This window comes from Octopus bimaculoides, chromosome Z (assembly GCF_046866305.1).
Source record: "Octopus bimaculoides isolate indiv1 chromosome Z, ASM4686630v1, whole genome shotgun sequence".
Lineage (NCBI taxonomy): Eukaryota > Metazoa > Mollusca > Cephalopoda > Octopoda > Octopodidae > Octopus > Octopus bimaculoides.
This window is the reverse complement of record NC_142944.1, coordinates 35,474,937-35,491,520: the sequence shown is the minus strand read 5'-3', so window position 1 is coordinate 35,491,520 and position 16,584 is coordinate 35,474,937. Positions and strand designations below refer to the sequence as shown.

Here is a 16,584-nt window from a genome sequence, read left to right as displayed (position 1 = left end):
TTTATACATGCGTGCACGTGTATTTATACATGCGTGCACGTGTATTTATACATGCGTGCACGTGTATTTATACATCCGTGCACGTGTATTTATACATCCGTGCACGTGTATTTATACATATGTGTGTATGTGTATTTATACATATGTGTATTTATGCATATGTGTGTATGTGTATTTATGCATATGTGTGTATGTGTATTTATGCATATGTGTGTATGTGTATTTATGCATATGTGTGTATGTGTATTTATGCATATGTGTGTATGTGTATTTATGCATATGTGTGTATGTGTATTTATGCATATGTGTGTATGTGTATTTATGCATATGTGTGTATGTGTATTTATACATCTGTGTGTATGTGTATTTATGCATATGTGTGTATGTGTATTTATACATATCTGTGTATGTTTATCCATACATATGTGTGCACATATGATGTTTGATCAATAAGTATCCGGCCTGTTGCCATAGTAATGAAGCTAAAGTACAAACAGTGAAGCTGCTTGGCAAAGATTGAACATGCATACTGCTGTGTATGCGCACTAAGTTTTAACATTCTAGTTCACTTCTACTGTTTATAGCAGTACTTGGAAGGAAGATGTGTAATGTGTGATTGTGACATCGACTGTGTCAGAGAAGGTTGTTTTGGCGATACCTGCTCAGAAGCCAACGCAAAGTTGCAGAAAGTGTATTGAGAGGAGTATATGGGCTGCACACAATTGTACGAGTGGTTCAGCCGTTTCCATGGTGGCTGAAAAATCTCAGTATTGGAAGACGTGCAACCAGCAGAATTGAGAAAAGCATTAATGTGCATGTAGCTGTAAGGGGAAACCCTTGAATCACCATCTGTGAATTATTAGAGGGTATGCAGATCAGTTACGGTTCAGTTCAGTCTATTATCACTGAAGATTTGGGTATGAGACAGTTGTCTGCCAAGTTTGTGCCAAAACTGCTTTCAGCTGGCCAAAAAGACACTCATGGTTTACTTGCACAAGATCTCCTTAATTGTGCTGAGAATGACGAAAACTTTTTGAAAACTTTGCATAGGCCTCTGAGTATGCATCACCAAGCTTTAGACAAATTTGATGCAGATTCTCTGCTCAACTTCCTCTGTCATTGTAAGCAGCAGAAGTGAGCTAGAATGCTAAAATGTAGTGCGCATGCACAGCAGAGTTCAAGGTCAATATGTACCAGGCTGCTTCGCTCTGTGTGCTTTAGCTTTGTTACTATGGCAACAGTCCGGAAGCGTATTGATCAGACCACGTCTATATATATGTATGCATGTGTAGACATATACATGTATGCATGTGTATACATATATGTATGTATATGCATACATGTATGCATGTGTATGTGTGTATAGATATGTACACACACACATATATATCATCATCATCACATCCACTTTTCCATGCTTACACACACCAGATGGAATTACTTGATGTAGCTTTTCTAAGAGTGGATACCATTCATGTCATTGACCCTCACCTGTTTCTGAACATGGTAATATTTCTTCCTGACTAGAAATTGTATGTATGACAGTGACGTCAGTTTTCAGTTATTGCATGACGCCAAAACTAATGAGATATACACATGAACACACCTCTATGCACACCCCACTCACATACTCATATATGATGAGCTTCTTTCAGTTTCTATCTATAAATCCTCTCACAAGGCTTTTGATGGTCCTGGGTCTTAGAAGACACTTGCATATGCTTGGCACAGCGTATTGGCTTGCCAGTCCCCAGTCAAACCGTCCAACCCATGCCAGCATGGAAAACAGACGTTAAACGATGATGATTATAATGATCATCATCATCGTTTAACGTCCGCTTTCCATGCTAGCATGGGTTGGACGATTTGACTGAGGACTGGTGAAACCAGATGGCTACACCAGGCTCCAATCTGATTTGGCAGAGTTTCTACAGCTGGATGCTCTTCCTAACGCCAACCACTCCGAGAGTGTAGTGGGTGCTTTTACGTTACACCGGCACAAAGGCCAGTCAGTCGGTACTGGCAACGGCCACTCTCAAAAATGGTGTATTTTATGCGCCTCCCGCACAAGAGCCAGTCCAGGGGGGGCTATATTTATACATCTATGTATGTGTGTGTGTGTGTATATATATATATATACATACGTGTGTGTGTATATGCATGTGTATGTATGTATACAAGTGCATGCGTATATGTATACCTGTGTATGTGTACATGTATACCTGTGTGTGAATGTGTACACGTATACGTGTGTGTATGTGCATACATGTGTTTATGTATGTGTGTACATGTGTGTGTGTGTGTGTGTGTATGTATATGTATACACAAGGTTTCATGTCCATATTCTCTTTGTGGTCAATTTTCATCTGTTTTGTAAATTGTTTTCTCAACAGCTAGGCTATATTTCATATGCAATGAAATATTAAAAGAATAGTATGAGCTAAGGGAAATAATTTGGCTAGACTTCTGGTCTTTCTAGCACTCAAACATATGGCTATCATATGCACACCAACATATGCTCATAAACTGGGGAGCAGACATGTTTAGAAATACACTGAATCAAGGGAAATAATTTAATGCACCTTTTATCTTCTTTCAGTCATTAGACTGTGGCCATGCTGGGATACTACCTTGAGAAATTTTAGATGAATGAATTGATCCCAGTACTTTTTTTAAACCTGGTACCTCTTTTGCTGAACCACTAAATTACAAGGATGTAAACACACCAACAACAGTTGTCAAGCAGTGGTTGAGGACAAACAGTCACAAAAGCACATACACACACATACACACATACACACACACACCCACACACACCCATATGATTGGCTTCTTTCAGTTTCCATCTATCAGATCCTACTCACAAGGCTTTGGCCAGCCTGAGGCTATAAAAGAAGACACTTGCCTAAGGTGCCATGCAGTAGGATTGAACCCAGAAGCATGTAGTTGAGGAACAATATATGCACATGTGAGGTAAACTCATGCATATATGACTGCACTAAAAGGTATTCCTTTTAGTGCAGTCTTCTCTTGAAGGCATTTAATTCTGATCTCCAGTTTGAGGATATTATCCTGCTGTTCTTCCTATCTTTTAGACTTTATAAAAGGATAATTTCTACTACTTCCATCTTAACCAGAAGATAAATGAGTGTGAGTGTGTATGTGTATGTGTGTGTGTGTGTGCTTGCAAGTGTCTGTATAGTATGTGATTGTATGTATTTGTGTGTGTGCCTCCCTCTTTCTTAAGTTCTCTTAATTTGGAATGTAGCAATCATCTTACATGTGTGTTATTCCATGCCAGTGCAGCCTACCACCTTGTGCATACCTGATTCCTCTTACGCCCAGTTTCCTCTCAGTTTATTTGTACTCTGTTAATGTTCATACATACTAACATTACACAGCCTTGGACATGCTTGTCTCATTTCTTTCTAAACTTCTCAACTCTTTTGCATTCAAAGCCTATGCCTTACTACCATGCAGCATAACAATTCTAATGCAAGCATAGTACAATATAATCTTCACTCTGAGAGAAAAGAGCTTTATTGCCAACAGAGGTAATAATTCCATTGTGACTTCCTTCATAAGATACCACTTCAGATTTCTCTTCAACACTTTGTTCCAAGTCTTCCTCGGTTTCCCCTCTTCTACATGTTCAATTTTTCTTTGAATGTGCAACATTTTTTTATATAGTTATCTTTCATATGCATCACATGCCCATACTAAAGTAGTCTTTTCACCTACACACTACACATGAATTCTTATATTCAGTTTTTCTCTGAGCCCAGTTGTGCCTCAATGTTCATACACACTAATGTTACAAATCCTGTAGGCATGCTCACTTTATTTCTCACTTTGTAAGGCCCATATTTCACTACCGTTCAACATTGCACTTCATACACAAGCATCATGTAATCTGGCATTCACTCTGAGGAAAATACCACTTTTGTGCCAACAGTGCTTTCTACTATGTTTTCTGAACAACTAACTCCATTTTACTCTTTTCTTTTTTCAAAATAAAACACATCTTGATGTTACAGGCCACCACCAGTCTCCCTTGATTCTCTTTTATAGATATGTGTGTGTGTGTGTGAGATAATCATTAGCACACTGATTTGGCAACATTTCTACTGGCTTTACATTCTGAGTTCAAATTCCACCAAGTTTGGCTTTGCCTTTTAACCTTTGAATATAGGTACCTCAAAATAAGTAACAGTTTAGCACTGGAGTTGATGTAATTGACCTCCCCCTCTCCACAAAATTATAAACCTTTTACCTATTGTAGAAAGAATAAATATGTGCGTGTGTGTAGATGTGTATGTACATGTATGTATATATTGGGTTGGCCAAAACGTTCAGTTGCTTATTTCCTTTCTGCATGCAAACTTGTTAGATACCTGACACAATGCAAACTTGTTAGATACCTGACACAATGCAAACTTGTTAGATACCTGACACAATGCAAACTTGCAATGAGACGAGTTGTATTATGTGCTTGGGATCACCCTGAAAATGAAGAACCAAAATGAACACTATTGACACCTCATGCTTTATTTTTAAAAAGGCAAGAATGCAATGCAAACCTGCAGCAAGATATTTTCTGTGTATAGGGAGAATGCTGTTGCTGCTTTGGAATACATGTGCTAGAAGTGGTTTACAGGATTTCAATTGGGAAATTTTTCTGTTCAAGATGCACCTCACTCTGGCCAGCCAACAGAAATGAACAAAATGGAGTTAGTTGAGACCGACCTCAGTTATACAAGGATGATTGCATATATTCTCCAAATATCTTGAGTGTATTCCTGGTAGGTGACATCAACTTCCCCAACATCAGGTGGCCTGAGGGCAACATAAACTCAGGAATGACACACAACGAAATAAGCAGAATCTTTACTTGATCTTACGAAAATACTATTCATGGAGCAGATCATACTCTCTCCAACTAGGCATAAAAATATCCTACACTTCTGTTTTACAAACAATGTGGAAATTATCCATGTTGTGAATATATCACTGACAATATTCTCAGACCATAACATGATGGAACTGACAATGTATGGCCTGGAATTAACTAAAGATAAACTCCGCACAGGTGACGCTCAAACACTATCCAGCCTAAATTTCTGTGAGGCTGACTGGAAAAACTGATACTCCAGCAGGGCTGGCCTCTCTTTGCAAGACATAGATACAAAACTCAACAAATTCATGTCAATAATGCGAACCATATGCATTCAATATGTCCCAAAGAAGAGAGCCATTACACACAAAACATCATTCCCTGAGACAGAAGAATACTTATGAAGTTGAGAATAAAAATCTCGTTGAAATAAACACCTCAATGAGTGTGAAATCCCACTTGAAAGAGGAACTCTTTGAGATTGGAAATAAATTCACTCTCCCATGAAAAAGAAAGGGAAGAAAGAGAAACCTGGGCAGTTGAAAATATAAAACAAACTCCTAAAGCTTTCTACATGTTGGCAAAGGAATCTGCCTCAGTATGCTCTAAGATAGGGCCACCATTTGGTAAAAACGGCTTACTAACTGCAGACCCAGGGAATATAAGTGAAGCACTAAAACAATTCCAAAGTGTTTTCACTTCTCCACTGGAAAATATGCAAATAAACAAGGATTTCTTCAATGTAATGAATCTATTTGAAAAAGAGGCAACCATCGATTACATCAACATAACAGAAGAGGATGTATTATTGGCTATTGATGAGATGAGATCAAACTCAGCAACAGGCTGTTCTCTTAAAGACATGTATGTAAAAAGGCTTTTGCAAAACCACTGCAGATACTTTTTCAGAGTTTCCTTGCATGTGGTAAACTTCCCAACATGCTAAAAGAGGGTATAATATGCACTGTCCTTAAAGGCGAGAGTAGAGCAGATGCTAAAAACTACAGGCCCATCTCTCTGACCTCACATGTTAGCAAGATAATGGAATGCATTGTCAGAAAAAGGCTGATCATGTTCCTAGAAGAAAACAACCTTCTCACAAACACGCAACATGGCTTCCGTCCAGGGAGGATACTGAAACAACAGCTAAACCAGTCAGATGTAGACGTGATATATCTTGACCTTGCCAAGGGCTTTGACAGAGTTGATCATGGAATGATATGTCACAAGCTACGAAACTGGGAGAGTGGCTGCATAACTTCCTAAAGGGCAGGAATCAGACAGTTGTAGGCAATGGTGCTCACTCTGAAGAGACACCAATTCTCAGAGTCCCACAGGGAACTGTACTGGTGCCACTACTATTTCTGGTGGCCTCTCAGACATGCCTTCCATATACAGTCAGCCAATCTGACCAGCTATGCTGACAACACAAAAGTATTGCAGACAGTTAGGAACTCAGAGGACATCATAAAATTGCAGAAAGACCTGACTGATATATACAAATGGACTAACAAAAATAACATGCAGTTCAATGTTATGAAATTTCAGGCACTTCACTATTGGCCCAACACCAGGCTAAAATCAGAATACACTGGTCCAGAAGGTAATACAATCCCAGAGTCAGAGTTGGTGCATGACCTGGGGGTTAATATGAACAATGATGCAACATTCCATGTGCATATTACCAAGATGGCAACACTGTGCAGGTGAGTGGCTGGATGGATTCTGAGGGCATATAGAACCAGCAAAAGGGAGCCCCTGCTACACCTATGGGGGATTATCGTTCTCAGCCACTTAGACTGGGGAATTCTAAGTAATCCAGCACCACACAAAGAAGATTGACTCGATGCAAAAGATGGGCTACTGGGAGGGACTAAAGGAGTTTAGCCTCTATTCCCTGAAGAAAAACAAGAGAGATATGCAGTGATATATATTTGGAAGATCTTGGAGGATTTAGCACCTAATTTTGGATTTGACTGCTATACCAATCCTCGAGCTGGACAGCACTTTATCATACCAAACATCCCATCTTCCCAATTTAAAATAAGGACACAGTACATATATCAATGGGTATATTTGTATAGGCAGATATATATATGTGTGTATAAATATATGAATGTATATATATATATGAATGTATATATATATGAATATGTATATATGAATGTATATATGAATGTATATATATATGTATATATGAATGTATGTATATATGAATGTGTATATATATATATATATATATATATGTATAAACGTGTGTGTGTGTGTGTATATATGTGTGCGTATCTGTACATGTATGTGTATATGTATATGTCTATATATATGTGTATGCGTCTGATCTATGCCAGCATGGAAAGTGGACTTAAAACGATGATGATATATGTATATGTGTGTGTGTGTGTGTGTATATATATATATATATATATATATGCGTGTGTGTATATGTATGTATGTGTGTATATGTATGTTTGTATATATATATGAGGAGAATTCACAAAAAAACAACAGATGAAGACAGGTGGTGTAGAAAACAAATAGATGCATTAGTTTAACGCTTGGGAAGTGAAAAAGTCTTTAACGTTTCAAGCTTACGCTCTTCCACAGAAAGGAACACGTATATATATATATGTATGTATGTGTATATATGTATGTATATATATGTATGTATGCATATATATATATATATATATATGTATGTATGTATATATATATGTATGTGTGTATGTATGTATGTATATGTATGTGTGTATATATATATATGTATGTATAATTATGTATGTATGTGTATATATATGTGTATGAATGTATATATATGTATATATGAGGTCATCCCATAAGTTCTGTCCGATTTTAACTTTTTTAAAATTGAATGAAATTTAATAGTATTTTAGAATGTCTAATGGGATTAAGGATTATTTTTATGCATTTGTGTACATTTAAACTAATTAAATATTATTTTACAGAATAATAGAATTAGAATTTCTTTGATTAAAACCCTTTCTAACAAATGCTTTATGAGTACAAAAAAGGAAACTCTGCAGCTGATGCGACTTGAAACATACATTCAGTTTATGGGAAAGAATGCTTGAATGAAAGAACTTGCAGAAGATGGTTTGCAAAATTCAGAAGTGGAGATTTCAGCCTTGAAGATGAAGATCGAACAGGACGTCCAGTTGAGTTTGATGATAAGCTCCTTGAGGCATTACTTGAAGAAAATCCTGCATTATCAGTTGAAGAATTGGCAATAAAGCTTAGTCCAAACCATACAACTGTTCATCGTCATCTTCAACAACTTGGAAAGGTTCCTAAACTTGGAAAATGGGTACCACATGAATTGTCCGAAAGCAACTCATTTCACCCGTTTTGGATAGACTGGTGATGAAAAATGGATCTTCTATCGAAATGTTAAACGTCGTAAACAATGGCTTGGTAAAAGGGAAAAAGCTCAACCGCAACTGAGAAGGGAACTTTATGGGAAAAGGTTCTCTCTATCTGGTGGGATTGCAAAGGAGTAATTCACTTTGAATTGTTACCACCTAATGCAACAATCAATGCTCAAGTCTACTGTCAGTAATTAGAGCGTTTGAACCAAGCTTTGAAGAAAAAAAGACCAGCTTTAGTGAATCGAAAAGGAGTGATGTTTCATCAGGACAATGCACGACCCCACACTGCAAAGATCACATCACAGAAGATCGAAGAGCTTTGTTGGAAAAAAATTCCTCATAATAGCCACTCACTCATTCAGTTGATTAACAAAATTTTCTCTCATTAAAAGGATTCAGTGTTACTATCATTGCAGTGTTTTCACTTGACATATACTTTGTTTACTACTATAAATTCCACTTCTCTAAACTTTCGATTGTATTCTTCCCATATCTGTAACTGAACATAGCACTCACTTTTCATTTCCCATACCTAAAACCCACAAGTATTGCGGGTTTTTTTTTCTGGGCATTACTAACTAGCTTCCTATCAAACTCTAACCTTTAACTTTTGAACCTCAGTAAACCTTTTCATTTTCCATTTTTCTAATCTGAAAGGCCTTTATGGGAGTGAAAGAACAAAACCGGTCTCTAGAGACAATAAACTCTATAAAATAGACTAACAATGATAATGTATTTGATAGATAAACTCAATATTTCTCACCTACATTCTAACAAATATTTTCTTTTCTTTTCCAGACATTTGATCATCATTGTCCTTGGGTGAATAACTGTATTGGCAGAAGAAATTACAGATATTTCTTTCTTTTTTTGATTTCATTGACAATTCATAAAATAAGTATATTTTCTTTATGTTTATTATATGTATTAGATCATAAAAAAGAGTTAGCCCAAGCTGGAAGTATTGTTGCGTATCCTTTTCTGGAAAAAATATTGCATTAATGAAAATTGTGCTTTTAATGTAACATAATGTATGTCTTTTGAATTTTGATATCTTGATTTTTAAAATAATTGCGCCACTAAAAGAGCTGATTTTAGGAGGAACTTGTGGATGTGAAAGACTGTTTCAAAAGAGTCCTGTTCAACCCATGCCAGCATGGAAAAGCAATAGATGATAGCAACATTCTTAGCAGAAATAGAGCAAGCATTATTATCATAATCATTACTTTCTTCTTTGGTTTAACATAAACTTTTTTTTCTTTGTATTGCTTAGGTAAGGCAGAGATATGCATGAAATTTTGTGATTTCATGCACAATGCACTGTCAAACCATACACCTACTATTTTTGTCATAAGAAAAAAGTATTATCAATAGTATATGCAAAAATTACCTGTTTCAGTGAATGTTTAATGTCGAGGTAGATGCACACTGAGAATTTCTGACAAATTTTGGAGGGTTTGTAGAAGCCATAAGCATTGTTCCTTCAAACTCAATAAATCTATAAATAAACCATATATACTTTCTCTCCAGTCCCTTTTTTAAAATTCACAAATTTTACTCTTATATCAGCTGGTGTCTAATGTCCAGGCATTCTCTCAGTCCACCTCTTCTCCACTTTCTACATAACTTCACAATATATATATATATATATATATATATATATATATCAAGTTTAGAGAGCTCTTACCTCTGCTAGCGACACAGGGACTCTCACTCAGAGTAAAAGGCAGACTGTATGACGCATGTGTACGAACAGCCATGCTACATGGCAGTGAAACATGGGCTGTGACTGCTGAGGACATGCGTAAGCTCGCAAGGAATGAAGCCAGTATGCTCCGCTGGATGTGTAATGTCAATGTGCATACCCGTCAGAGTGTAAGTATCTTGAGAGAAAAGCTGAACATAAGAAGCATCAGTAGTGGTGTGCAAGAGAGACGATTGCGCTGGTTTGGACATGTGGTGAGAATGAATGAGGATAGCTGCGTGAAAAAGTGCCACTCCCTAACAATTGAGGGAACCCGTGGAAGAGGTAGGCCCAGGAAGACCTGGGCTGAGGTGGTGAGGCAAGACCTTCGAACATTGGGCCTCACCGAGGCGATGACTACTGACCGAGACCTTTGGAAATGTGCTGTGCGTGAGAAGACCCGGCAAGCCAAGTGAGATCATTGCCAGGGCCCCTGGACTGGCTCTTGTGCGGGTGGCACATAAAATGTACCATCTTGAGCGTGACCGTTGCCAGTACTGCCTGACTGGCCTTATAGGGTTTCGAGCGAGATCGTTGCCAGTGCCCCTGGACTGGCTCTTGTGCGGGTGGCACATAAAAGACACCATTTCGAGCGTGGCCGTTTTCGTGCAGGTGACACATAAAAGCACTCACTACACTCTCTGAGTGGTTGGCGTTAGGAAGGGCATCCAGCTGTAGAAACCCTGCCAAATTAGATTGGAGCCTGGTGTTGCCATCTGGTTTCACCAGTCCTCAGTCAAATCGTCCAACCCATGCTAGCATGGAAAGCGAACTTTAAACGATGATGATGATATATATATATATATATATATATATATATATATATATATATATATATTGTGAAGTTATGTAGAAAGTGGAAAAGAGGTGCACACACATACACAAGTGAGTGAATAAATGAAAGAAGGGCACTCAACACATTTATTGGGAGTTACATATATGGATCAAAACAGTTTGATTCAAATTCATTGGTACTTAAAGTTTCAAAGCATGATGCTTATCCTTAGTCACTGGAAATTTGAATTTTCCCAATGGCTGAGGATAAACATCACACTTTGAAACTTTGAGTACCAAGGAATTTTAATCAAACTGTTTTGATTCATTTATATATCTATATCTATATATATAATGTATATATCATCATTTAATGTCCGTTTTCCATGGTGGCATGGTTTGAATGGTTTAATAGGGTCTGGCTGCATGAAGCTCCAATATCAGCTTTGGCGTTTCTATTGCTGGATGCCCTTTCTAATGCCAACTACTTGCTTTTTCCATACCACTGGCACTAGTGAGGTTGCCAAATAATTAGTAAGATGTGTGTATATATACACACACACTCACACACCTCTTGTCTCTTCATCCTCCACAGATTTTCCACACTCAGCATACCATGTCTCATTACCATGTTGCATCACAATTCTTTAACTTAGTTCATAGGACATTTTATACACAAAAAAAAAGAGAAATTCTGTTACAAACTTCTACCTTTTCTTTACTCTAGCTACTATATAATAGTAACCGTTCATTAAAATTGTCTCATAGTAAACAGGTTACCATGGTAACAGATTATGACCTCCCTTAATTAAGTGGGTGTCTATACTGCTAACTACATCTATTTACATTTGTTTCCTCGCCCAGCAAGAGATCCTACTCTAGCTTTTAGTGTACCTTTTGCTCATAAGGATAAGTTATAGTGAGTCTTTCTTTTATCCCATTTATAAATATCTATGAGGACCACTTCACAGTTAGTGAAATTTAATGTTTTCACTTTGTCTCTAGCAAACATTTCTAGCTTTGGAAAATTTTCTGTAGATCCTTGGTAAATTACATTGAGAACCAGTTCATTGGTATATAAATAAGTGTTCAAAGACAGCATGTTCTTAACTCCTGTATTATTGCCCCATTCTCATTGTTTGTAGCCCATAATAGCTATGTTCATTCATAAAATCTCTAGAAAATACTGCAAACTAAATTCATGTCACTGAAATTAATATTCGTTTTAGTTATAACCTGTAATCAGATTATAGTAAAAACAAACAATGAAATAGATTCTTAGATAACATTGTTATTTGTAAAAATATTTACATTGATTCTTATATAACGTTTTTATTAGTAAAACTGTTTACACTGATGTTTGTTTGGCTGCTTATAGTGTGTCATTTCCTCATAACTGTTAACATTATCCACAAAAAAAAAAAATGAAAATGAGTGTTCCAGAAGTTTTGAGCTTGACTGTAAAATAAAAATGAAATGTATTCTTTTGTTGCTGTTATGTGTTTTAAATTTGTTGTCAGGTTCAAAACTGTTGGAACATCTGTGTGTGTGTGTGTGTGTGTATTCAAAGCTAAGCTAAACAAAGATTTCATTTTAGTACCTAGCCTAATCCTAGATTAAAATAATTCACCTGAAGACAAGTGAATTTAGCGTATCAAAATCTGTTTGCATTGATTGTAAAGAAAATATTTAACAATTAATTAAACATCAGTATTAACATTTCATATTAAAAACAATCATGAGTTATTATTTTCTTAAAATATTTCATGGATACTGTATAAAGTATGCTTTTAAGCTTACTTTTTTCCTTCCAAAAAATGCACCTTGTGTACATATATGTGTGTGTGAATGTATATATACATATGTATGAAATTGATTTTTCCTTAACCACATTCAGTTTTATTGTAATGGTTATTATTGGTATATTAATTATTCCGGTTGCTGGTCTTACTGGTTTCCATACAGTTCTGGTTGCTAGGGGAAGAACAACTAATGAGCAAGTAAGTGTTTTTTTTTTTGTATTTTATTTGTTTTGACCTTTGTAATTTTTAAATTGGATGTTAACATTATTTTGCTCAGTGCTACACTCATCATTATCATTTAACATCCATTTTCCATGCTGACATGGATTGGATAGTTTAGCAGGAACAGGAAAGTCAAAAGATTACAAGCAACTCTGGTGTTCATTTTGGCATGGCTTCTATGGCTAGATGCCCTTCCTAATGCTAACCACTGGGTGCTTTTTACATGACAGTAGCAGCAGTGAAGTCACCAAATAATTTGCAGGAAGTGCTCCTAAGGGCAACCTGTTTTAACTTGCTCAGTTATGGCCTAGAGAACTATGATAAATGAGAGGGATCTGAGAACCAATGCTTGGTGAACTCCTACCTGCACATTAAATTAGTCTCTGTGCTAAATACTGACTTTAACATTATTAACAGCATTCCTGTACATTGCTTGGACAGCTCTCACCAACCACTCGTCTACCCACTAGCTTCTGCATGGACCACCAGAGTGAGGGACTCTGTCAAGGTTTTCTCTATGTCAACAGTAGTTTATTGTTTGCTAAGTAGTTTATTGTTTGCTATAGGCGTAGGAGTGGCTGTGTGGTAAGTAGCTTGCTTACCAACCACATGGTTCCGGGTTCAGTCCCACTACGTGGCACCTTGGGCAAGTGTCTTCTACTATAGCCTCGGGCCGACCAAAGCCTTGTGAGTGGATTTGGTAGACGGAAACTGAAAGAAGTCCGTCGTATATATGTGTATATATGTATGTGTGTGTATATGTTTGCGTGTCTGTGTTTGTCCCCCCAACATCGCTTGACAACCGATTCTGGTGTGTTTACGTCCCCGTAACTTAGCGGTTCGGCAAAAGAGACGATAGAATAAGTACTAGGCTTACAAAGAATAAGTCCTGGGGTCGATTTGCTCGACTAAAGGTGGTGCTCCAGCATGGCCACAGTCAAATGACTGAAACAAGTAAAAGAGTAAAAGAGTAAGTGTTTTTTATGTGCCACCAGCAGAGGAGCCATTCACCGGCCCTGGCAACAGTCACGCTTGGATGGTGCTCTTAACGTTCCACTAACACGGATGCCTGTCAGGCGGTGCTGTCATTGGCCATGTCAGCGAATTTGATTTAAATTTATATATGTGTGTATGTGTAATAGACAAATATATATATGATGGCACTCTGTCGCTTACAACGTCGAGGGTTCCAGTTGATCCAATCAACAGAACAGCCTGCTCGTGAAATTAATGTGCAAGTGGCTGAGCACTCCACAGACGCTGAGCACTCCACAGACGCTGAGCACTCCACAGACACGTGTACCCTTAGCGTAGTTCTCGGGGATATTCAGCGTGAATACAGGCACAACAGAAACAGGAAGTAAGAGTGAGAGAAAGTTGTGGTGAAAGAGTACAGCAGGGTTCGCCACCATCCCCTGCCGGAGCCTTGTGGAGCTTTAGGTGTTTTCGCTCAATAAACACTCACAACGCCCGGTCTGGGAATTGAAACTGCGAGTCCGCTGCCCTAACCACTGGGCCATTGCTCCTCCACACACACACAAACACACACACACACACACACACACATATATATATATATATATATATATATATATATATAATAGACAAATGTACAATATCTTCCTGAAGAGAATAAAGAAGGATCGGCCAGACTAGTTTCAATCCTGCACTGGTAATTTATCAGTATAAATTACTGAGTTACTTAAGCACTTAATAATAGTGGGTTTATAAGCAATGTTTACATGGATAGTTAAAATAGTTACTCAGTTGCTAATGAAGTCCCAATTCAAAATAGAAACAAATCTGGTTGATCTCTCTTTTTTTTTTTTTTTGAGATCTATCTATTACATAGTGTGTTGGCTGAAATGTATAGATATATTCTTTCGTATAATACAGTTTTATAATCTTTAATGATTTAAATAATTATTTTTATATGATTTTTTTAAAAATTATTTTTATATGATTTTAAAAAAATTATTTTTATATGATTTTTAAAAATCATTTTTAATTTATAAAAAAAATTATACAATAAAATTCTTTCACATACAACAAAGTTCACGCTCACACTGATAAAAGTGATAAAAACTTAACTCCTGCCATGTTGCACATCATTATGCTACTAAGTTAGAATATTACACTACTTGACTCAAGGCCATTTTATCTGCAAGTCAGCCTGTAATATTTTAGGAAATTAATCTAGATATTTGAAGCATTTAGTCTAATTCAAGCCTAACAACAAATAATAGAGACTGTAATTGAAAAACAATATAAAAAGATTTTAAAAGAAAATATAGCATATTAAAATAAACTAAAAATGTGAAATAAACAATGCCTCTATTATGAAAGATAGTGTATATGCATGTTTGTTTCTGTATTCTGGATATGCTTTGTTTTTAATTGTCTTATAAAACCTGGCATGAAGCTGATGTTTGAAACTATGATGAGTTAATATGAATTAATATTGTATCATGAGGGACAGAATTACTTCTTTTTCTTTCTTCCTCTCTCTAACATTGTTTGTAACTAGTTTTAATAGCTTCTTTAGCAATAATGTTTTAAAAATAAATATGCTACCTGTCCTATAATGTTTGTAGAGAATATCAAAAAAGATGTAATTCAGAAGGTAATTGAAAGAGAAGATTGTGGCTTGAAGTACTTATAATGACAGTAATATGAAATGAGGAAATATTGTGAACTGGTAGGAGGAATTGGACATTATGAGGGTGTTGGTGAATAAGAGATTAACAAAAGATATGAATTGCTTTAGTTCTTTGGATATGTGACACACTGAGAATCTTGTACTGTACATATTGATGCATTGAATGAAGACAAAGTAAACTTTAAAACTTAGTATTGGTAGGATATAATTTGATCCCCAAATTGGTTAACTCAATGAAAACAAATGTTTGAAATCAATTCTCATGATATTAAGTAAATAGAACAGAGATGAATTTGATTTGATTTCTATAATTTACCATCCTGCCAAAATAGATTTTAAAATTGAAGAAGTCATTTGGCCATTTAAAATAGTATTTTTGTTGTTTTTTTGTTTTTTTTCATAATTTAAAAACAAAATTTCAAAGATATTTGTGTCTCCTGCAGTGATTCTCAATTCTTTTGACTTTATGATTCACTGGAAATGAAATTTTTAAAAAATGAAAATTTCATCCCTGTTTTGAAGTTGAAAATATAGAAAGCTGTTGAATATGTCATTCATTACAAACTAATAAAGAACAAGTTTTGCAAATCACTCATGCATGAAAATGAATTGTTCTTGACACAAATTTCATTTTAAAAAATCTTCAACATACCTACATCTAAATATTCTTGGTGGAGCACCAGTTACCATTTTGATACCCACTCATTATAAAGTATTTCACCATACTTTTGCTTCTTTGTATTTGATAAAATCACTTAGCGAAAAGATTTTGAAGTCTTGTAAAGAATGATATATATAAAATATTGATTGCATTTACAAAATTCTTTGAAATTTTAAATGTTCTGAAAGATATTAATGTATTTCATTTTTTTTCATGAATTTATCCAGAAATAAGCATTATTGTATCATAATACATTTATTTTTAACAGGTGACTGGAAAATTTAGGGGTAGCCAAAATCCATTTACACGTGGTTGCTGTAAAAATTGCAAATATGCTCTTTGTGGTCCACAATGGCCAAGGTAATAAAAAAACATGTCTTCTTAGATCTACTTTTGTTTTGCTGTATTCCAATGTTTTCCCTCTCCCCCCTCTCTCTCTCACTCA

The 16,584-nt window shown here is 36.1% G+C and overlaps 1 protein-coding gene across 1 annotated transcript in view; it reads left to right on the top strand.

The window, feature by feature from the left end:
• LOC106870287 (uncharacterized) overlaps positions 1–16,584 on the top strand; it is a 157,562-nt gene that overhangs the window by 61,922 nt on the left and 79,056 nt on the right. Inside the window, exons 4-6 of the mRNA XM_014916308.3 lie at positions 9,076–9,248; positions 12,693–12,795; positions 16,408–16,499. Coding sequence (XP_014771794.1) covers positions 9,076–9,248; positions 12,693–12,795; positions 16,408–16,499 — 368 coding nt within the window. The remainder of the gene's footprint in view (positions 1–9,075; positions 9,249–12,692; positions 12,796–16,407; positions 16,500–16,584) is intronic.